The sequence below is a fragment of the Amphiura filiformis genome, chromosome 8 (genome assembly GCF_039555335.1).
Source record: "Amphiura filiformis chromosome 8, Afil_fr2py, whole genome shotgun sequence".
In the NCBI taxonomy this organism is placed as follows: Eukaryota; Metazoa; Echinodermata; class Ophiuroidea; order Amphilepidida; family Amphiuridae; genus Amphiura; species Amphiura filiformis.
Window position 1 is genome coordinate 16462840 of NC_092635.1, and position 25200 is coordinate 16488039.

The following is a 25200-nucleotide window of genomic DNA, read 5'->3' on the forward strand; positions in this document are numbered from 1 at the left end:
AATTATGGAGAAGACTACAAAACGCATCTGCTGCGTACGTACATGTAGTAAATCCTCTACATCATGGCCGTTATATTGCCATTATCGTTATTCCTGAATCAACCAAATGCGTAGTACTTGTTGAATGCAAAGTGTAGGAGTTTAATTACCATCCATTTACCTACGCAAATAGCAATGATTGTCCTTGAATCATATATTAATGAGTTATGAATATACTTTGAAATGCCAATTTATATCTCTCTGTCATATAAATATTGTTTTATACAGTTTTTTTAAAAGCAAAAATTTCAAACAAATCTATATTCTATTAAACCTGTTTTACCTCATGTAGAATAAAAACCTCTTAAATATTATACTTTTAAGAATATGTTTGCAAATAATATTGATTTATTTATTGTGTTTCATAATTTCACCTTTTCTGTAATTATTGTTGCTTCTTAATTTTGAAGATTGACTTACCCATGAATATTCTTTATTTTCTGTGTTTCAGATCTTCAATGTTACCAAGGAGAGAGTCTGGGCACAATGTCAATAGATATAGAAAGGAAGAGGATGTATGTTGGTGGCAAGAACATTTTTTACATATTCGATTTGAATAACGCCTCAGTGATGCATCTTCTGTGCGAAATTATACATGGCCAGCCATGACTAATGTAATAGACAGTTGCACTATGAAAGGAACACCATTCTCGGAGTGTCAAAATTATGTTCAAGTTTTATTATATAATGAAGTACAAAATAGATTGTTAGTGTGTGGAACTAATGCACAAGCACCAAGATGTAGATATTTTCGTGTAAGTATGAATATTCAACAACTTAAAAGCCTAATTGAAGAAATTTCATATTTCTAGCCTATAAATCAGTGCTCACTGTGGACGTTTCAAAGTCTAGCAGACTTCTTTCTCAACACTATTGTTGTTGTGAAGATTTTCTGTTTACTGCAGATGATACTGGTTGCTCAGCAACGCAGTTGCTAGTTCGTTTTCCAAGGAGATCATCAAATATGAAATTTCTTCAGTTATGTTTCAACAACAGTGCTGATGAAACTGTTCAGTAAACTTCTTACGCCTTTTCAAATTTACTTTGTGATTTTAAAAGAACAGGAAATTCTATTCAAAGAGTGTCATATAATTTTTAGAGCTTTTTCACCCATGATATATATCTTTTTATTCAAGTACTTGACAATTTTTTTGGATTTGTCCTCAAAGTTACCGCTTGCTGTGAGCTTTTGTTCATTCATCAGCATTCAGAATACAGTTTTGCAAAATGAACCAAAATTTTTGAAAAAAATAATAAAAAGCACAAAATTGAAGCCAGAATATGTGTGAAGACTGCACCCGATTCTTCAGTGGAAAGATTAAATTAGCACTCTCAGAAGCCGATTTCACGGCTCATGCCAACTGTTAAAAATTGATTCTGAGGGTTTCCGCCTAGTTGATTCAGTTAGTATGTGTACTCAAAGGGAAAAAAGTCTGGTAAAAAAATGAATTTAAAAGTGTGATAGCGACAGAGAATTTGTTCAAGTTGAGCCTTTCAAGTTTGGTTGATATAGGAACGCCCACTCGACTTGATAGAAAAAAATATTGTGACAATAACCTGTTGGATTCAATACACAAAACAACAATTTCTTTATTTCTTCTATTCACCGTCGGCAATTGTCACAGACATGCTCGTTTAAATGGAAATAGTTAAGGTATGAATAATGACACCATTGCAACTTGGACTTGAGTTTGTAATTTTTCCTTTTGAATTGTAAAATTGTACACAGGATTTCCGTATTTTATGCAAACTATTTTAACAGGAAATAATTCATATTTCATGTGTATTTAAGTTTAAAAATAGATGAGATTTTTTCCAGATATCTGTTTCTTTGAGTGGGCACTAAATGTTGTGAGAAAGCCAAAAGGAAATGTTATATATTATAATATTATGCCATTTGACAGATAAAATCTGTTCAACTGCATAAATTCAATTGAATAATGCAAGCAGCAGACAATCAAATACCGCGGTATATATTGATGGAGAGAAATTATTTTATATTTCAACTCCCAAGCTCAGCAGAGTATAGACATTGTTGTAATAATAATAATGCATGCCCTAATTCTCAACATATTCTCCAATTCCCTCCCTGTTGAAGTGCATTCCTTCCTTACCAATTTGTGACATGCGAGGATCAATTTCATCATTTAACACTTTCAAATGGAAATTGCAGAAGTCTTAACGAGGATGCGATATCAATAATAGAGCTAAATTTACATTGGGTTTATGATAAGTCTCTCTGCATGAGACGAGACATATGAAATATGTTATGATAGCTTATCGATTTGTCGAGCAGTGAGCTTTCACTTAATCCCTGTGTGCTATGTATCAGGATATTAAGTACAACATTTGAAAAAATAAGTTGGGAATTGTAATATGATGTAAATAATAAATGAATAAAATCATACAAATTAAAGCATGGCTGTTCAAATATATGCTGGTACTGTGAAACCAATCTGTGAAAAGCAATATCTTGTTTCTGTAACATGAATTCAGTGATATCATGTCTGCACCAGCTTGGCTTTCTTCTTGATGAGTTTGTCCCCAATTTATTACTATTAGTTAAAATTTTAATGTAAACCAACAGTATGTTAACCTAATTCCTCTGCAGTCAAAATTAAAATGACAACCTTTTTTGATCACAAAATTCCCTGTAATATGAACTTTCAAAATTTAGAACAGACACAAATATACAAAGGAAGAGACTGACATAGGATGCAGGATAAAGTTTAGTGGGTCAAGATGGTAATGTCCTCATTTCCATTGTGACATTGTCCATCATGTCTGTGTAGCATGCACTTGTTAATTTTGGTCATCAGGTGCCATGGGCGCAGCCACATTACGAAGTCCTGAATCTGTAATAACAAATTAAAGTACAATAATTATGTGATTCTATGCAAAATGTTCAAGGTTTCTAAGCAAGGGAATGTGCAATGTGCATGAAAAGTGCAAGCGCAATGATTTACAGTGCGGTACGCACAGATATAACACATAGCTGTTGATTCCCAAGCCTCGGCACTTTACAGGTTATCATAACTATCTTAGCCCACTAGGATGAAATGAAGATTCTTCACACAAGGCTTAGTACTGATGGCAGAAGTAAACCTAGTTAGAGCTTATCATGCACATCCCTAATATCATAATGTCCAAGTTTCATCTCCATTTTCCATTGGATTTCTATCAATTTCTGAGTATTTAAAAGGAAAAATTATTCCAATTGATTGGAGCTTCATGGTGTGTCTGATCAGAGCTCTATGGCACCACCAATTATAGGCTTTTCTTTGCCTTGTAATAAGAGGGTTGGATGTGGTGTGTCATCCCACAGCCCACATCCCTATTCAAATCTCACCCTGCTTACTCAAGCAGGATCACATTAGACAAGATCAGGTATGGATCAATTTGATGATGCATACTGTTATTGAAGATGAGTTTTTATTAGGTTTTGTTATGTAAAGTGGAGGTTGGCTCGGATCCTCTCAGATTTGAGATTTCAATGAGTTAATGTTTCACCTCTTTTCCAATTTTTGAATTGGATCTTTTTTGTCTGTTTTGGAATTGATCTATTTTTGCTTTAGATAAATGAAGTTGAATAGTAATTTACTACTCATTAATATTATTTTAACAAAGAATTTGAATAATCAATTAGGAAAATTTGATGATGCATACTATGATTGAAGATGAGTTATTGTTAGGTTTTGTTATTAGAAGTGGGGTTTGGCTCAAGATCCTCTCAGATTTGAGATTTCATTGAATTTTTCATTTAAAGTTTTGAATTGATCTTTTTGTGCCTGCTTTAGAATTGATCTATTTTTGCTTTAGATAAATGAAGTTGAATAGTAATTTGCTACTTAATATTTCAACAAAGAATAGTAAATTTGAATAATCAAGAAACAGTTTTGACTTTCTTAATCTTGAAGACTGATGATGGGATGAAAGATGGCAAAATGTGTGATGTTAATGATAATTTGTTAACTTATTCCAATGCTTTCCTGTCTGTAGGTATCTGAATGCAAACATTTGTAGTATTAAGACTTAATTATTTCCCTTTCTTAAATCATTAACAGGATGATACATTATTAACATATGAAGAAGATAATGGTATTCAAAGATGTCCTTTTAGACCCACACAAAAAAGTACAGCACTCTATGTTGGTAAGTTTGAATTCAGTTCAGTCCACATCTTGATTGCGAAGCATTCACTTGTTTTATGTAGGCAATTAATTGCTAATTCAACAACTCCTCCTATACCTTTGTACAGGAGCCAACCGTTGTTAATCCGTGATGAATCCACACTTTTACTGGAGCGTATACTGTGACGCTTAACGAGACTACGCGTTCTACGCCGAGAGCGCAGAAAATTCGTCATGCCTGGAACCTTTGTGCGTATGCAAGCTTACAAGTTGAATTCAGTATTTTCAGATAGCGGCTAAATTTTACCGTTTTATTCTGTAGTTTTATTGATGATATTAACAGAGAAATCATCGAAGTTTTTGTAAGGCTTAGTGACAATGATTAACTGACATTTCCCCGTGAAATAATCGTGAATTATACGATCTTTAGCTTCTTTTCGTTGTTGAAAGGGATTCAATCATGTTTCACCGTTGTTCATCACCGTTTAACAACTTCGCGTCCGGCAGCGTCTGCGTGGTTTACTTGGCTCGGGCAGCTAAAGCTGCCCTCGCGAAGTAAACCATGCAGACGACGCGGCCGCATCGTTGTTAAACGGTGATGAACAACGGTGAAATATGATTGAATCCCTAAATGTATTCTTGTAGATTTGACACCTTCCATGTGAAACATTTGAATAATGAAAAGGAAAATGAGTTCAATACTTAAACTACAACTCTAGAATAAGGGAATTACCCATCAGTTCTTAAAGGCTAATCTCAACATCAATCTCTAATTGTATCCCAATGATTTGGTCACTAAAACCTAACCCTACTCCACTAAGGCTAGCCTTCAGGTCTGGGTTCCCAAAATGCAATATTAATGTCTTGTGTTATGAACACTAATAACATTATGTTTTTCATTACCTTTTTCAGGTGGACAGCTTTTTACAGGCACAGTGGCTGAATTCACCGCAAGAGACTCAATATTTGCCAAAACGGTCGGCAGTAGGATACTTGTAACAAGTAAAAGACTGGATTCAAAATGGTTAAAAAGTAAGTTTCAAACATGAGCCTAAATAGCCTCATAGCCAGTGGCATAGTTCAAAATTTGACCTGACATGTGAAGTCAAATTGGAGTTAAAGAACTCTGCACTGACTGGTGGGCATATTTGAGTTGAGATCTAGTGAGAGTGGTACTCTAGTTTACAGAAATTTAGAAAAGTAAAAAAAGAAAACCTTTATAGCTTGTATACAGGGAAAGCAGTAATGTGTGTTCCTTGCCCTCCCTGAGGATTGAAAGTGGCTGATTATTCTGATCAAGCCTTGTCAGTCAATGTTAGGAAGATTTACTGTTATGTTTCTACAGAGAAATCATTCAGCGATTTAACATTTTCATGTCTTTTTGGTGTATACATTTGGCAAGAAGCCCAGCCATGAATCATTCTAGTGTTGGGTGAAGTAAAGCCCTGGGTTAAAGTCACACTTGTTTCATTTTTCGGTAGAAATTAGAGCAACTTGGCTCATATCCTGATCGTCAAAATAGTCATCTTTTGTGAAGGATTACATCATATTATGAAATGGGGATAAAAGATTACCCTTGGAAATTTTGATTAGACCAAACCCTCTTGTTAATTATGTCAGAGTGACGTCAGTCATCACAAGAATTTCAAGGTGCTACTATGTGTCATTCTGCTAGCATCTTCACAACAATTTGCTAATCCTCTTAATATAATCTCAAATCTCTCCCATCCTTGTTAATGTAATCTTATCTCATCCTTGCTAATATTCCAAGTACGAGCCTGAGCACATACAGGACGTAACAAAAATGAGTCGATATCAGGGTTTTTTGATGCAGCAATCTTGTTAGGAAGCTTACTATTTGCAGGGAATATGTAATTACTGCAATAGGCACTTCCAATGTTAATTAACATTAATTTACTATCTTATTAAAGATAGCCTATGTGCTGTAATTTCTAATTAGATTACTTAATTAAAACATGTTGTCATGTAAATATCAACCCCATCAAAAAGTGTGCCAATTCAGTACGTACCTGTTCCAGAGTACATGTGTACTAAGAGAAGCATTCCATGAATGTTTGATTGGATTAAATTCACCCACTACCCAAGGCTTAGATTAAATGTGCTGTTATTGTAAAAGTGAATCAGATCGAATGTTTTTCATGTTACTTCCGACACATTGCCAAGAATTTGTGCCATTATCTCTAAACCATGTGACAAGTTATGTGCCTTTTCGATAATGTTCTGTGTACAAATCCTGAACTATTAGGTTGAAGGTCGATTTGAAGGAAGAAAATTACATTGGTGGTTGATTTCAGATTTACGTCATGACATTTTCATCTGAAATTACTAATGGATACCAAAGCAGTAGAAACAGGAACTATGTCAAGTGTTATCAATTATTTGCATTTCATCTTAATGAATGTGTGCATGAACATTGGAATCACAGAAAATGTATTTCAGTAGAAGTTAGAGTTGCTGAATTCTGTTAAAATTTTGACAGAATATAAGAAATCACATGTTTGAGACGGGTGCGGTATTGGCTGTCACATAATGTGATATGGCAGGATGTTGAGTAGGTGCCAATGGTGTGATCTTCTTGGCAACCAATGTGTGAATATTGAGGAAGATTGGAGGAAACCAGCTTCCCACCTTAACCAACACATTGTCTGCTTGTAGTTAACATGCAAAATGGTAACAATCACTGCTTCATACATGTACATTGTACCCCAAAGAACTTGTACATGGTACAGTCAATGGTGAAAGAAGAAAGAGAATATGAAAGCTTATTAAAAAATATGCACAAATGTAAACATACCAAAAGCAGGACTGGTAGGTCAAATATATCTGACGAACCCTTCCATTTTGTTTATTTTTACAGTTCCAGAATTTATCAACTCATTTGAAATCAATGATTGGGTCGTAGTCTTCCTTAGAGAAATTGCTGTCGAACATGTCAACTCAGGAGAGGTAAGATCAGATATACCTGGTAACCAATGTTTGGGGATATGACAATACAAAAGACTGTAAATAATTTATTAACTTAAACTCCCAATCCTCTTCAAATTAAAGTAACTTTGTCCCATGTATTTCTTTGTTTTCATTAAAGGTTACTCTTCCATGTGATATTTAGCTGAGGTATCAAAGTTTATCACCCATGGATAACCCACAACTTGACATTGTTACCATAAAAATGTAACAGGAGAGGCTAACCCCATACTTATCACAACTTGATAACCTTTATCACAGACAAAGAGAGTGATTAATGAATTGTTTCATATTATAAATATTTATAAATATTTAGATTGCAATGATTATTTTAAGTGAAAAACCAGATTGGTCCTTTTCAACAGTTTTTGTGATAAATATTCTAGCTGACCCAATTTAATCATACATGGTCTGAACATTCTGAGTAAACATAAATCCTGGGTATGTGAAATATACAGCCACAAATGTGTAGAAAATTTGTCATTTGAGGGCAGATTTAATTATTATAAGAACATCATGATTCATTACTTCACATTTTGTATATTTTTAGGCGGTTTATTCACGAGTCATGAAGGTGTGTAAGCACGACATCGGTGGCGATTGGCTCTTACAGGACAAATGGACAACATTCCAGAAAGCAAGACTCAACTGCTCATTCCCTGGCGCTTTCCCTTTTTACTTCAACTATCTTCGTAAGTTTGGTCTTAAATAATTATTCATTTTAAATTTACATATTAATTTTTTTAACATAGCTGCTTTGAAATAATCCAAAGTTAGATGTGGTTTTTCATGTTAAGTTATCTTCACAAGTTTGATCATAAATGGTACTTTGTAGTCAATTTTAACGTACACAAAATAATGTTTATAATCGATATTGCTGCGAATGAACTGAAATTTGTTCTTCATATTCATTGTGTATATTTCAAATTTGAAAATGTTTATAAGCTATGATGTACATCAATAAATTTAAATTGCTTCCAAGCATTGCGGCTTGTAAGGGTTGTTTATGCCTAGGTAAGGTGACAGGTATTGATTGACATAGATGATCAATAATTAAAGTATGTTCCAATATCGATTGTCATTGCAGAGGATACCTTTATGATTGAGAATGGAGAAAACACTACATTCTATGGTGTCTTCACAACGGGAGAGTAAGTCAATGTTTCTAACGCATTCAATATTCGATTGGGTGACGGGAAAAATGTGTTTTACGGGTGGACAGACTTCAAGTAGAGTTGGTTGGTGGGGATTTATTTTTGAAAAGGCTAAATGGCCCTACAAATTTATTGAAGAATTGAAAAATTTTGGTAAAAATCAATCCACTTCGAAAAAAATGGTTGTTTGATTTACTTCCATAAAAACAGTTAAAAAACAAAACAAAAAATTAAAACAGTGCAAAAACAAAACAAAAAATCCCCAAAATGCTAAATCTGAGTCGCTGGGGCCTGTTGAAGAGAAGGTTTTCTTTGTCACCTTGCAAACATTTAAAAACAATGGCACAAATATATAATACACACATACACCTTTTAAGCTTTGGAAATGAATTCTAGGAGTAACTACTTGGAATATTTTTGAAAAAGACCAGAATGTACATGTACATGCTTTATATGACAAGGCTAAATGATAAGGCTCTGGTAATTAAGCCAAAAATGGCAGTATCTCACTCATTCTCAAGATATGCACATAGGTTTTTTTCATTGTTTATCTGTTCATTTTGAACACATGTTTTATCATATCTTGAATGTATTCTATTCTACAGTCATGAGATCCCAGGTTCAGCTGTGTGTGCATTTGATCTGAGTACCGTACGAGATATCTTCGAGCAAGGCCAATTTAAGGCTCAGCAAAGTGGTAGCTGGTATGCTGTTCCACCTGATGATGTTCCAGAACCACGACCCGGTCGCGTAAGTATCTTGACATGGGGTCAACCGCACAAAATATGCTATGCATTCTGGGTACCCAAACTGATAAAAAGTCAACAAATCATGCTAAAATTTTACTCAATTAAAATTATAATACTGCATAAAGTACTACATCAATGTGGTTTACAGTTGCGATTCATGTTGTTATGCTGAAGTAACAAATTGTAGCATAATACCCACTGCTACCCGTAAGTACCCTACCAATTGAGTGATCAATCATTATGGGAAGCTTACTTGTAATACTTTCATCCAAGAAATCACTCACATTGATCTCCATCACTTGTGCAGAATTGTCTTTGCTAAATTAGGTCCAAAATAGAAAATATGATACAAATAGAGCTTGTTACAACAGATTTAGGAAGTCTCGGTATAGTGGCTTCAATAAAAGTACTATACAAGATAGTAGACTGTCAGATGGTATTATAATGACCTGGTGTGAAGTCCTGAGCAGATGCGATTTGATCACATCAAATGAGTCGGATGGTAATCAAAATTGGTTTTCAGTTATGTCTGAAAGAAATTTTAAATTCCTTTTGTATTTCATTGTATTTAACAGCTTGAAAATTATTTTATCTCAGGTAATATTAGTCCGATTTTGACGGGGTTTTGGGTAAATTGTAACCTGTACAACAGGCAGTAATTTTACCCGAATAACGAAAAACTGGTTTTGCTTGAAACAAGACTGATTTTGGATGATTGTATCAGCGGTGCAATCGTTAATTGAATTGTTTCCTATTCTAAGTCATGAGCTTGTATAGACCATCCAAACATGGGCGTGTAGTGATTCAGGAAGGTGATATTGAGTACAAATTGGTGAAAAAGTTCAAATAGGGTTAATTGTTCACCACATGGTAGTAGAGTAGGCTTTTGCTGATGTCATATGATTGTGCGTGTGTTAGGTAACATCAGGTCTTCAACAGCCGGCCTACTTGTTGCTATTTCTAGAATTTGTCAATATCGTCAAGTAGGTCATGGTCATATACTGTACGTGCTAATGAAGTTGGTCAATGTCTTGTACACCTATTAAGTAAAATTATTTTTGTGCAGCCTATGTATAACTGTTTTCCCATGATCTTGCAATTAGGTAAATGAAGTTGATAGGTTAATACTATACACCTAATTCATGGTTTCAGTAATTGAAATGGATTAAAATGTTACAGCATTAAATCACCAGGTACTTGTTTATTGTACACAATATTTAGTACCTAAATATAAAGTGTATTAAGTATAAAGTGTTCTGTTATATGTTCGTACTTGATTTCTCTCCTCCAGTGTGTTCCTGATTCCAAATTGGAGCCAGATCGGACGTTAAACTTCATCATGGATCATCCTCTAATGGACCAATCTGTTCCTAACGACGGCGACCCTTATCCGATATTCGACATGACTCGGGCCGACTTCAGATTAGTCCAAATTGCAGTACACAGAGTACAAGGGGTGAAACAGAGAATGTATAATGTGCTGTATTTAGGTTCAGGTAATTAGTTTCATTTAGAAGCTTATTATGGACAGATGGTGATAGCTGATTTATGCAGGTACCCCATTGCCCAATAATAACCTTAATTGCAGATTTTTAGTTTGAATGAAGCCATCATTCTGAAACAAGAGACATATATGTGATGCGATCAAGCAAAATCAGTTGGATATATATCGATTTTGAGATATAGCCAAAGAGAGGGACTATTTTCTTTTGTTTCCTGTTGTTTTGGAATCTCTTTAATTGCTCATATCTTTGGAACTGGTTGTTCAATTTCAATGGGTTTTCTGCAAAATCCAGCTTTGTAAATGCTTTTTATTATCCTATAAGAAACTGAAAATTTTATATATTTCTGAGCTGCGACTGATTTTGCTTGATCGCATCACATATGCTCATACTACAAGCGTAAGATTTCGATTTAAAATGAGAAGGATGAAATTGTTATATTCTCCCTGATTCTCAAAATGTTCAATATGCTGTATTTGACCTTGTGCATGAGCTTGAGAACAGTGGCAATCAATTGAATTTTAAATATGCTATTTGAACTATACTCCCAGCAGATCTCTAGATTTGATGTGGCATTGGTGTGTTTTTATGTAGGCCTCTGTAGATATGTAAATGTATAGATTTTGGCTTGGTGTATTGAGGCATCTAAAGACGCAAGAATTAGGACAAAATATTCTTATTTGGAACTTTGGGATATCCCTCTCAATGTTGATCAGTTGTAATGCATCACACAACCTGTTGTTAACAACTATTGAATTATCTTCATATTTCAGATGATGGAAGAGTACTGAAAGTTGTGTTGGTCAAAGATAGACACGGCAAGATCCAGTCAAATCTGCTTGATGAGATCTATGTTACACCCAGAGACAAGCCAGAAAGTATCCTGAATATAGAGATTATTACCAACAATGATGGTGAAGAGGTTTTATTAGTAAATACCAACAGCACAGTGGCACAAGTACCATTAGAAAGATGCAGCAATTTATCATCATGGTAAGATCTTGAAAATGAATGCTCTGCATGCTAGCCACAGGCTTCAACATAAAAATTCTTAAATTATGTGATATTTTCTCAAAGGTTTTAAGACCTATCTTAATAACCACTGAACCAATACTAGGCTTACTTGTACTCATTTAAATGTATTTTTCATGCTGATTCCAATTATGGTCATGAAAATTTTTGAATTTTGATTTTAAAAAAACCCACTAGTCTGCAGTCCACACCCATGTAGATGGGGTTACTATGTTGGCTTAATGTGTATGTTTTGGTCATATTCCAAGTCATTTTGACTTAATCAGGAACTGTGATCACGAATATACAAGTGTGAACATTTAAAATGAAAAGATATGAAATTAAAAATAAATAGAAAAATGCAACCAAGTACAAAATTTCAATCTTGTTAGGGATTGTGACACAGTAAGCGAGATAATGCATGTGCAAGCCAATTGAAGCCATACTATGGCTTCACAGGTTTGTGTAGTAACTTTATAAGTCATCATTTTGTAAATAATGTTACAAATGATAAAATAAACATCTTAAAATAGCAACTTAGGCTTGCTGTGTGTTACAAAATGTGTTCATTGCTTTGCATGAATTCACCTTCATTGCCTTGTACTATATAGAACAGAGATTGATTGATTTCTTTCATCCATCTATTTCAGTGCTTGCCTGCAAGACCCATATTGTGTGTTGAACAACCTAAGTAGAGTATGCTCCAGATTGACACTAGCAAATTCATAGTAAGTGAAACATCAGACAATACAAGACAACAAGTCACTAGGATCCACAACATGCTCATCCATCAGGGCACAATTCTTTAACCCCAATACAATTTACATTCATTGAATGACCTTTGAAAATTTGGGTACTAAAATTCATACTCTGCAACTTGAGGTCAAATTTTGCACTATGATTGTTTAATTGAGGTTATTGAACTATGCCATTGGGATGATGCCATTGTGGTCCATATAGTGAGTGAAGATGCTATATTTCTAATAAATGTTCATGACGCCAGATTCATCTGGCTTGATCCCATCACATAGTTGTATTCATAACAAGATGATAATTATCAGACAACAATGTTAGAACTTGTTATCAGCCATCAGTTCAAAGTATGAAATGTCATGCATGATTTTGATGTACATGGTATTTGCTCAACCACACCTAACTAACATATAGGTTTATGATTATGATTCATGTTGTATGACCTACAAAAACTGGAATTTGTCATGAAATTCTGTGAATATTTCATTACAGAATATCACAAGCATGTTGTTCAGATTAAGCTTATTATAACAGGGGAAGTTTGGGGAAAACTGCACTGGTTAGATCACTTTGTGGGTCTGTTTATTTTATACATTATTGAACTTTATAGAAGTGGGTGAAAAGCAATACTTTCAAGATTAGATGCTTATAAGGTAATTGTTAGTGCGGAAGTATAACATAGGGTGCAGAAGATGTTCTGTAAGATTACGTTGTGACTCAGTATTGATCAAAGTAATATTGCATGTTTCATTATACATAATATTTACATTGTTATTTGATGTTACAGTGATGATCAAGATGTTGAAAATATCCAAGACTGCCCAGAAGAAGGTAGGGGATCGTAGCAAAGACTAGCAAAATACTAACATCTTCTTTCTTTTAATTAGATTAATATATTTCTCAAACTAAATCTTCATTAGATTAAATTGTTTCAGCAGATTCATTCAATCACATGAGCAAAGCGAATTATATACTGGTATAGCTCTTCTGAAGTAATTTGAATTCATTATAAGGCTTTATCATCAACAAGTTTTTCATGCCTTTCTTTAAAAGTTTTGATTAAGATGCTCATGCTTCTTGTCATTCAATTAAATCATATCTGCTACATTCAATTAATGCATTTAAAACTATTTCTTACAGGGTACACTAATAATGAAATGACTTATAATTATGTTAGATATATATATATCTTTATATCTATAGGCTTATCTGCTATTATAGGCTAAACCAATAAGAGTAGAGTTAATATAATGCTAGCATTCACCCCTATAACCCTCTAATAAACCTGCAACCAACTGACCATCAATTAACAGGCAAACCAGGAAAGCTAACCACAACACTTACCCCCTTAGCTAAGGGTGAGTTCACACCGAGTTTGAAATGAAATGCAAGCAGACCTGCTTATGGGGAAATCAAATCTGCTAAAAATATTCTCGCTTACAGCTTAGGGCAGACTTTGCTTTAAAACCAATTTAAGCTTATCTTCACTCACAGTAAATGGCTGCATTATTTTGAAGATATGATATTTCAGTTTGTTTTATCCGTTATGACACGCATTGCTGTTGTGGGGATGAAGCACAAATTGCACACAGCTTGATTGGAGAAATATTATTGCCATTAAGATTCTTTAAATGCAACAAATGGCTGATATTGCTTGTTTTTTTACCACTGCTCAAGTTTTGAATGATTTAATTGAGGGCACCTAATTTCACAAATACTTAATGATTGAGCTTTGCATTTCAAAGGTCACCTTATGCAGGGTGCACTTTGTGAAATGAGATCTTTCTGCACATTATTAACAATTTTTCTGTATCCTCTTTTTCATAAGGGCTAACACTTTAACAATTTATAATAATTTGATACACAACTATCCACATCACTAAAACACCAACTGAACTTCACAGTTGTACATAAATCCTAAAATTCAGTCCAAATAAGGCAGTAATATTGAAAATTAACACATCCAAAATTTAATGATAAGAAATATTGCACTTTGTATGTCCGAACGTCAGCCTGTCTTTACTGTTTTGTTAATTCACTGTACATAGCACAAATTGTTTTGCATGAACACTTTTACCGTTGATCGTACCAAATCACTTATTCTTTGTACTCCCACTGTTTTTTGAAGTGCTAATGATTTTTAAACAAAATAAGTGAAAATCCTTATAAGTATATGTCAAGTTTAAGTCTGTCATATACTGAAGTTGTCCTGTCTAATATCATTATGCTCTATCTGGTGGTAGGGTTCACTTAGTGAGTTTATTATGGCAAAAATGATGAAGGATAAGAAGTCATGTCAAACTGATATCAAATTGAAACATTGTTACCTGACATATATACTGTTATTAAGCGTTGACTATTTAGGCAATTGGCTGAAGTTTCATTGTTGACTACCCTTTCTCCTTATTGCCATAGTAACACTTCATATTTGGGGTCAAAGGTGAAGGGTTAAATTATATCATCGGATCATGGTGAATTCATTTTATCTTTCCTTTCTCCTCATCAACCCAATCTACTAATCATCCATTATATAGCCCTTTACAGAAATGCACCACACTGCAAAGGTAAATGGACTATTACAGAATTCAACAGCATTGCATGCATTGCCTTATATCGCCCGTATATCTTTTCTCTTACCGGATGATTCTCATCTGGTTGCCTTAGCAATAGATTATATGAATGCTTTGCTTGCTAGCTTACTCTGCTTCTTACCAGAACAAAAGGTGGTGGTTTTAGTCGTAGATCTAGCATACAAACAGTACTATATAATATCATGTATTACATTTATGACTTGCAGTTTATGTATCTAGGAGAAAACAAAGCAAGGGTTAATCTTGAATCTCATGTTATTTTTGAAGTGTTGTGTCAAACTTTGACCAGTTAATGAATGAGCTCCGGGTTAAGATGTTTTAGTCATGATAAAGAAAGTATTGTTGTTTTTTATTTTTTTCTGTCAACTGTTACCTCTCTGTAAGAACAAGGTGGTAAGATCAGCACACTTCAGTCTTATGCACTGATATGTTCTTCAAATATTTACAATATTTTACACCAATTATTCAAATATTTTTTATATTCTCTCACCTGTTGCTCTCTAAATGATTCAAACATTGGAGTAAATTCATTCTATTGAAGTTGTAAAAATGATCAGATTTACTCTTTTTAAGAGTCAATTTTTTTCACTTGTGTATCTTCAATGGAGTGATATTTACTCGTTGACATTTTGAGAGTAAAATTCATTTTGCATCATATTTCATCTTATCGATTGCAATCGGAAAAAACGTTTTAGCACTTTCCGTCACAATTTTTCGCATTGCACAAATTAAGTTACTTATTCACATTTTATTCATCTATTCTATTCTATCCTTTTTTATGCTTTTCACAACATTTCAGATTGTCCCTTGCTGGCATGAGCTCAGTATTTTATCACTCTGAATTGAAGTCAATATATTCAAGCAATAAACAGATTTAATAAGCTTATCAAAGGTTGCTGTTATATGCATGTGGATTTGGAATTATTATTTTTCATAAAATGAGTTATGCAGTGTTTTTATACTGATAACTGATTGTGAATAACTGTTGTTATAGTGTTCCATTTCATATGCTGTTTATTTTTAGTTTAATTGATGTTAGTTCGTAGGCCATAGGTATTTGAGATCCGAGCAAGAAAAAGATGGAACAAGCACTAAAAAAATGTGTAGATAAATGTTGAGCATGAACATAAAAATGTGAAATTATCATCCAGATTGAAATCCATTTATAACTCAAACTGCAATATTTGTTCAAGAAGCATGTAGTGTTGTGCACATATAGTCAGTAGGAATTCAAGTGATACAACGTTGTGTAATAATTGCACTTTCGCATGATGATGTATGTTATCTGTGGGACTCTGCTCTAAATATACCTATGGCCTAGGAATTTGTTGGGGTTTGAGTCTTTTTTTTCTTTGCTAATTTTGGTTTTTCTCTGTGTTTTGATTTTTTCTTTTATATCCATGTGTTGATTGCTCACGCACGTGTCATCATCCGTTCCTGTGTTTGGGTCGCTATCGTGTTTGCATTATATTTTACTTTTGTGGGCTGTGGCTTGGTTGGGGATGCCTTTCCGTGCGAACATACATGGCTCCTCCTGCCTGCCTGCCTGCACCACATTTCGTTCGTTGTTGCATTTGGTTATTTTGCTGCATGCCTACACAGTTCCACCCATGCAGACTACTACCCCCGTGGAGTGCATTTATCCCACCACCATTGAACAAACGACTGGTTAGTAGCATATATATACACTACTAGTATTTTTGCATCATGGTAGTAGTTTTTATAAGGGAGCTATCTAGAAAGCTGTTGCATTTCAAGGCAGCTATCTTGCTAGCAGTGTGAGCTTGATCATTATCATCTCACTCTCTCCTGTCATGACATCATTCTCAAAGACCAAGTTCAATATTGCAATCACATACACTTACAAAAAATCCAACCCAGGTTTGAGAGGCATGCATATTAATATCAGAACCACTCAAAATGGTCACAAATTGGTTATAGTGTTTTAAGATGTGATATATTGAACTTAGTAGTTGGGATTGAGCTTGTCAGACAGTTATACATTCTATCTCCAAATAGAAAAGTCCAAATCATTTGATCATTTCCTACATATGTAGAAATCATGAAAGCATATTTTATTCCTTTCATCGTTAAGGATATGCTGCTCATATCCTCTGATAAAAAGGCCGGGCGGTCGGCGCAACATTTCAAAGACCTTGCCTCCTTATATCATGCACAAATCAGTTGCAGCTTCCTCTCAAGTAGGGAGTACACAAACTCATGTATTATTTAATTCCAATGCATCTGTTGAGCAATTTTGAGCAGACTTGAATTAATCTTGGCATTTTGGCCTTCTTTCTTGCAAAATCATGTTTTGTGGGAAGTGGCGAGTGAAATGATTTGGGTGTTTCTAATTATGAGGTTGTGATGGATTTGCAGATTGTTGGTAAAACTCAGAAAAATCAAAATTTTATCTTTACTAAGAAAGGAAGTTCAATTATGGTAGAAAACTTGAAATTTTTGAGAAAAAGGAAGATTGAAGTTCATTTCACAAGATCATGAGATGACACTTACCATGCTAAGTTAAATATTTGAAACAATAGTTTAAAGATGTGATCTATAAAATATCACATCATATTCTTACATTATTATTTGTAGTTTTAATGTATATTTTCAATCTTTGGATTTAATTAAAATTACCATCTTTTCTGAAAGCAATTCCATATCAACCCATAATGAGATAGTTATTTTGTTAATTAAGATTGAATTTTGTTAAAAATCTTTATTTGGGAATTTCCTTCATTATTCCTCCGGAGCAGGAAAGGGGTGTGACCCTCGGAATATTAAGGAGAACGATGTTAATTGTGAGTTAAAAAAAAGAACCTGTGCCTGGACATGAACCCAATAAAACTTTGTTGTGGTCGTACACCGTGAATCACGTCAGTCACCCTATCGTTGTGATAATAGTCGTCAATTTGTAATGAATGAATGAATGAATGAGAGAATATATATACTATGAATTTTTGATTCAGTTTTATCAATGTTGTTATACCTTGTCCGACGTCATCATCAATCCTGTGCAAATTGTCAAAATATTTAAATTTATGTTAATTAACTGCAGTTAACGAATGTAGAGTTGATATTTGTTTAACTGGTGTGGTATAAATAATCAGATAATCAGGTGCATTTTGGATTGAAATTAATAATGGATTGATGACTGTCATGTTAAGCATGATATAAGTGAAGGAATGAATTGTCATTACCAAGTTAATTTTCAATATGATTTGAATTTTGTGTTCAATTTAATTTTGCCTGTAAATGGTTCTAGTGATAATACCAAAGTATGACAAATGTTAATATTGTAAACTTTGTTTTGATTTTAATTTTAACCTTATAATTTGATTGTATTGATGTAATAATGAAGTATTATTCCCTGCAAAACTAATGGATAATTGAGTAAGAATTGTAAAAGAATAATTCTTTAATTTTTAAGATTTGTTTCTCAATTTCTGCATGATTCTTTTGGATTTGTTAAAGAATAGTTCAATAACTTTTGGCATTTATTTCTGTGCATGATTCTTTGCAGGGGATTATAGATAGATCTGCATTTTACTATGCATCATTATGTTATTGCATGCATTTCACAGTTTGTTTTCTCTTTCTCTTCCTCCACGATATCTCACGAATGAGAGAAAGTGATGTGTTAGTACTTGGTCTGTGCCTGCCTGATTGGTGCCATATGTGTTCTGTTAGTCACTGTCTATGAATTCATTTTTGTATATAGATGCATCCACTACTCTACCTCACACCACTACCCTTCTTCCCGCATCGACGGGCAAGACAACTACAGTGTTTCTATCAACTACAACGTCCCTGCCAGGTATACCATTGGTTTACACACTTTACTTTTATTTTATCTTTACTTTAAGTTTACCAAATATATCAGAACAAATTTACAATGTTATTAATTTTGTAAACTTGAAATGGATTTACATATTTTAAGCACATTCACACACATGATTGAGAACACACCAAAATGGATCTGTAAGTGTTGTATGTATTCTTTGTGACAGTGAAGTATTATACACACACATAGAAACCACATTGTATGTCATTTCTGTACCTATATATTCTTATCAATCAAACTATTACTCCTTCTTGTACGTATACATGTAAATTGCACTCTGTGAATGTTCAATGTTCAATTCAATTACATGTTACAGACTATACCAATAAAACATGCAATACAACATACCATTTCACACATTCACAATATCAGATACAGACTACTAATTTGTACTATTTCCCATCCTACCGACAATCAGATTATCTACAATTCCCACATGGTTTTAACATCGTATCCCCATGTCTCCCAAAGTGCAACAACCTGTGGATAATTGATTTGCATTATTATGCATTATTCCTTCCATCATCGTAAGAACAGTGATAGTTGTGGTATCAAAAATCTCACATCAGTAATTCTCTAGTGTGACGTTTTCTAATCTTTCGAGTGAAGTGTTTATAACACAGATTTTTCCTGACTTGAGTAGTACTCGCTATAACTAACACTGGATTTTAAGTACTTTTCTTTGTAGCATTTTGTGTGCAAATTTTGATCAGTAGTAATTTTGTCAGATTTCAGTAGATTTTAATAGTTATGTGTGCCAATTTTGATAATTTATAATTGATTTTGTCATGAAAACACATATTTTATAAATTATATGTCTCTGGTTTCGTCACTAAAATGCATTTTGCCTGTTTAATTAAGAAACATTTTACAATTTATAGCAGTTTGCACCACTTTGCCATGAGTCCATTCACTAATGCATAAGATGCAACTTAAAACAATTTTGTGCAGCCTATCTAATTCAGCTAGAGAAAATATCTGAGAAATATTTGGGAAAATTCATCTTAGTTTGAGCCGTGTAGAGCTCTGACCTTGTTCTTTGAGCTGATATCAAATATTTGCATGTAAACATTTTGTGTACATTTCTGATCGGTCCAAGGTTGTCAAAGTTTGTATTTGAAATCGGATACCCTTCAGAAAAAATTCTCTGATAAAATATATTATTTCAATTTTACTATTTTGGAATTGTTTGTTAGGCCTTGGTCCAACACGTATGATAATCAAAAAAGTATATAGGCATAATCTTACCATCAAGGTGTAGATATATTTATTCAATGTTACCTCAGATGGCCTTTTTCAGAAACAAATTGTGCTAAATTTAAAATATGTATTAAGTTCAAGAAGGGTTCAGAAATATGTTTGTCTAGCACGGCATGCAGAAAGGGAACACTTAATACTATCTAGCAATGTTTGATGACATTCATCCATAAAAAAAAACCAAATATCAGAAATGTGTTAGTAGGTGGTTAATTGCAATTGCACACAGAATGAGGAGGCTGGCGGGAGTTTGATAAGATGAGGGGGGAGAGGTGTTACCCAAGTTTGCAATCACCCTATGTTAATGCACCTGATATATATGTGTCTCATTGTACCTATGTGTCCTGTTATTTGCACTGAGTAACAACCATACAAAAACATTGACATCAATACAATCTACATTATCACAACATATAACACATATACATCAAAATATTGAAATTGATATACGGTACATCATCACATTGAAATTTCAATAACATCATAATAAAAAATGAAAAAAAGAGCAAAAAGTATAAACAAAATTATTGAGTTGCAGCATTTTAAAGAGCAAACTAAGAATTGGCCTTTATTTTCAAGCAAGACTGTATAATATATAATACTATAAATATGCATGTAACATGTAAATATGAAAATCTATGTTACCCTTAAATATTTTGTTAAATGTTGAGTTGCCTGGCTGTACAGACCTGCATGAATGTTCAATGCAAATTAAGAAAAATACTTTTATACTCTAGTGCCTTATGAAGATAGCATCAAATATATGCTTCACAAGATATGAGCCAATATGCCAAGAGATTTTATATAGTTTGATAGTTTTACAGCCAAATTTTAGTTTACATAGTTAAGCTATAGTTTAAGTGTTACTTATTAAGGTTAGCTGTATTTTTTATACCAGCTCAACAGGTTAGACAGGCAACATAATTAGCTTCTATATACATTTAAGAATTTAGTCATTAATATCACACCATTAGTGTCACTTAGAGGTTAGAAAAGTTTAGTTTAAATCATTGACTTAGCTCTGTAGGAAGAAGTATTTTCAGGTGCAGAGTCACCATCTTGGGGGAGGATCTTGTTTCTTTCTTGGCTGGAGGTTGCCTGGTGGTTCTATTTATAATCATTAGGTGTGACTACAACCATTAGAAACATCATAGGTTATCTTCCTATAAATTAGTAGCATCTTTCACATAGTTTCCATTCTGACTTGTTATAATTACACCACATTTATTAACTAGGGGCTACAACCATCAAATCTAGCAAACCAATCACCAAGAACAAGCAAGAGACAGAGACTGCTACGATGGGCAACGAGATACCAGGTGCCGGAGGAGGAGACGGTGATGGAGGACGAGGCAAGACAATGTACCCAGGCAAACCAAATGGTGACAATGACATCAAGCCCCCAGATGTCGGTGGTAAGACCCCCTTTGTCTTCACTTTTTAAACTAAATCAGCGGCCGGCTATCCAACCACCCTGTTATTAACCAAATCCTGTCTATCCTGGATCATTAACAAATCCATTCTTGGAGGAGTTATATGCTTGTAGTTATAGATACATCCATTTTTGTTTGGACATGATCAAACTAAATCCTAATTTTAATTATTATCGGAATGCAGTAGAGTGATTAGACTAACCAATGTGTTGTCCTCTGTCTACCCCTCAGCTCATGTAATACTCATGAATATTCATGATTAGAATGACATTATATGGGCTATGACATCAGTTTTCATTCCTTGTACCAGTCTTCATTGTGGTTAACATGTCACACTTATACCATCCAGTCTCTTGACTGTTTTTAAACCTTATTTATTTGCTATCTTCCTTTACTAACAACTATTTGCTAGTTTTAAACCCTTTGAATGCAGCCTCTATAATATACCCTATTTTTCTATTTCAAAATTTGAATAGTGAATTTTGGTGAAACAATAAGCAAACAGTGATGATTCATTGAAAAACAAGAAATGTCTTTAAAAAAGACAATGCCATGGATGAAGTTCATGTTTCATAAATTTACATTGACAAGTACCGTATTTGGAATGCTAGTCATTTTTGTGTGTGGCACATGCACAAATAACCAGGTGGGAAATATCCTTACCACCAACAACATATACTAGGAAATTCTCAAGAATTTTCATGTTGAAAGCTAAATTGAAAAATGTGTGCTGAAAAAATTACCTTAAAAAATTGAATTTAATAGGAGTTGATCTTGATTTACAATGCTTCCATGCTCTTATTAGTAGTTTACCTTAAAAACAAAATATTAAAATCCTCAAATTTAACAACAAATTACTTGTATCCATTTTGAAGGAAAGAAGTTGCATTCTTGGTGGTATTTATTATCTTCCTAACAATGGCTTATTTTTACTAGTTTGGAGTTTCTGTATTTGTTTTGTTTGATTCATTTGTTTTTCTGTTTTGTTATATTATTTATTTACTAAGTTTCCTGCCATGTCTCAGTTTTACATTTGAGTTTGATTTCACTAACATTGAGTTACTCTGGTTTGATTTGATTTGAAACTATTTGTTTTCATTTATACTTTCATCATGTATTTTATTTATTTATTTATTTATTGTACTATTCTTTACAAATGATTTATTTTCTCGCATCAGGACTATGCAGCACCTACTCCTGCTCAAATTTCAATAAGCTTTGATCTTATAGATACACCTTAATCTTGAGGAAGATGCTTATAATTGCTTAGACAAAACATCCTAATTAACCTGGTTTGCATTACTTGCAACCTGATGGTAATCTATGCTAGTGTATTTCCATTATGGATATCAGTGTCTCAGCTAGCCACCTGTCCACCTGTTATTTAGGATGGGCAGGCTACTCTTAGAATGGACAACGTTAATGCATTTGAAAGATGCTTAATTATAAAGTTTTAGTGAACTAGGGGAGTACTTTAAATTCATAAATGAGTGTCACACATACAGATTTGAAACTTGTTATAACTCGCAGAAAGGCTTCTGAAGCCTGATTAATCTTTTAAAAGTCATATTCAGAATGAGCAATTTGATCAAAATGACGGGCATAGCTCAACTTCTAGCTTAGACACTGGTATACATTACATCGCAGCAAAAGTCTGTAGAAACCACTGCAGTTTGTAATTAATGAAATACCCTACCAGATTCCCAAATTACTTAAATATTGAAAAAAGAAGAATATTATACTGAATCTATCTGCACCACTCCATGTTTCAAGTTCATTTTTTCATCTGCCCGTTTTGTCTTAGACACGTTAAAAAGAAATATAAGAAAAAATAAGATTTGAATCACAAAATTCATGAGGGACAATTTTCTGCATACCGATGATTGCCATATCTGGGAGCAATGTTCTTATGAGGTAATCCTCCAAACTCATTTTCATGTGATGACTTTGATGATGACTTCTATAATAAGATCACACTGCGAAGCCCCAAGAGATTGCAATGTTTTAAAATACAGGTTCAATTTCTCCATGCATCACTTGAAATCAGGCTTGAACTATGATATATTACATCTCCATAGGGATTTAGGTTTGGTATAGGTCTATAGGCTAAACCTGCAGCTACTATCTCTATGCTTAATGCTATCTTAATTTTAACAAAAGAGTGAATCTCGTACAAGTTGGCTTCCTTTTGCTGGCATCATGCATAATGTCTATTACTTATGACATAGCTTAAAGGAAGTAAGATACGAATAGTATAACCAAGATAGACCCTTTTGCAATGAAGCATTCAGCTTTATACTTAGTTTAGAAATCATCTGAGCCACATCAAAGCACCTGCAGTTGATTGCATCTGCTTCTATGAATAGTGACAACTGCTCAATAGGATCAAATACATTCTTGCCCTTAGCCCTATTTAACATATAATGTAGTCATTAGTATCCAATTTAGGATAAGTTTTACCTGTGCAGGATACGATACTCATGTGGAATGAAAACTGAATAATGTCATTTGGCTTGTATAATGTCATTTTGCCCAGAAATTGAGGCCAAAGTATGATATTGTTAACAAATAATTATACCCAATTTTATTTTAAATGCATAAACAGAGGATGATCTTTCTAGTGAGTAAAAAAGAGAAACAGTTAATTTTAAAAGTTATTTAATTCATTCTTCTAGATATGAACCATTCATTTTGTTGCCGCTTTAAAGTGAAGTATATCGGGGTCTTGCTTAACCATGGTTTGCTCCGTAGTGGTCTTGTAGAAATGGTGTAATGAACACATTGCAATTTTGCACGGAATGTTAGTCAATTTCAGTCAAATCTGTCCTGCCAAAGAATGCATTATAGTCAATTTCAGAAAAGATATTAGATATTGATCAATTTGACTTGGCATTCCGTGTAAACTTTGTAATCTGTTTGTGAAATAGCATGCTTTTTGGGTATGCATATTTTGCTTTTTGTGATGTTTGACAGCCTGCTCAATTAAATTTAAATTTTTTTGTATTGCAGCATCAGCAGTGATTCTAGAAATATTTTGCCTTGAATATAAATGTTTTTATTTTGTATGCAATTTATTAATTTTGTTGATTTTTTTCTGAATGCACAGCCAGCTTAATGTCGGTATCCGTTACACCTATGTCACCGCAATGCACTCGCATGGAATGTCAAATAGATATCTTATTTGTGTAGAAATTTGAGTTTAAACAAAAAAAAATTGTGCCTGCAGGACTGTTTTTGTCTTCCATGAAAATGGAAATGTCAAATTTCAATAGATATTATCTTGAAGGTTTGTTTTCGTAAGAGTTTGTACCCTTTTTGTTTCAGTGAATCTGTGATAGTGTTTTTGTTGTTGTAACGCTCGGCACCCCCGCATGATTCAATGGAATATTAGATTTGTGTTGCAATAATAATAATGTTCCCTTATGCAAACAGATGTTTTCTCAGCAGATTTAGTTTAGTATTTGTGTGCATATTTTTATTGCAGTAATTTATGATTTACGCATGTGGCTGAATGTATAAAAGTGTTTATATTAAAGTGTAATGTGAAAATATGAAGAAATGAAGCAATGTTGTGAATTTATACTAGTGACCAGAACTTACAGTACATCATTTGTAAATCTTTTGTCATGAATTTATAGTGACCAGACTAGTACACTGTTTGTCAATCATTTACTAAACAGGTTTTACACAAATTAATACTGGCTATATCCATGTAAGGACTAAAACATTTTGAAAATGGTAGCTGGATC

At 33.6% G+C, this 25200-nt stretch overlaps 1 protein-coding gene across 1 annotated transcript in view; it reads left to right on the forward strand.

The window, feature by feature from the left end:
• LOC140158693 (semaphorin-6D-like) overlaps positions 1-25200 on the forward strand; it is a 62747-nt gene that overhangs the window by 20308 nt on the left and 17239 nt on the right. Inside the window, 17 exon segments of the mRNA XM_072181875.1 lie at positions 491-598; positions 601-794; positions 4104-4191; positions 5082-5201; positions 7048-7136; positions 7705-7846; positions 8242-8305; positions 8914-9058; positions 10349-10553; positions 11333-11552; positions 12221-12298; positions 13111-13154; positions 14858-14887; positions 17674-17718; positions 18639-18734; positions 21254-21433; positions 24057-24071. Of these exon segments, the coding sequence (XP_072037976.1) occupies positions 491-598; positions 601-794; positions 4104-4191; positions 5082-5201; positions 7048-7136; positions 7705-7846; positions 8242-8305; positions 8914-9058; positions 10349-10553; positions 11333-11552; positions 12221-12298; positions 13111-13154; positions 14858-14887; positions 17674-17718; positions 18639-18734; positions 21254-21433; positions 24057-24071 (1863 nt within the window).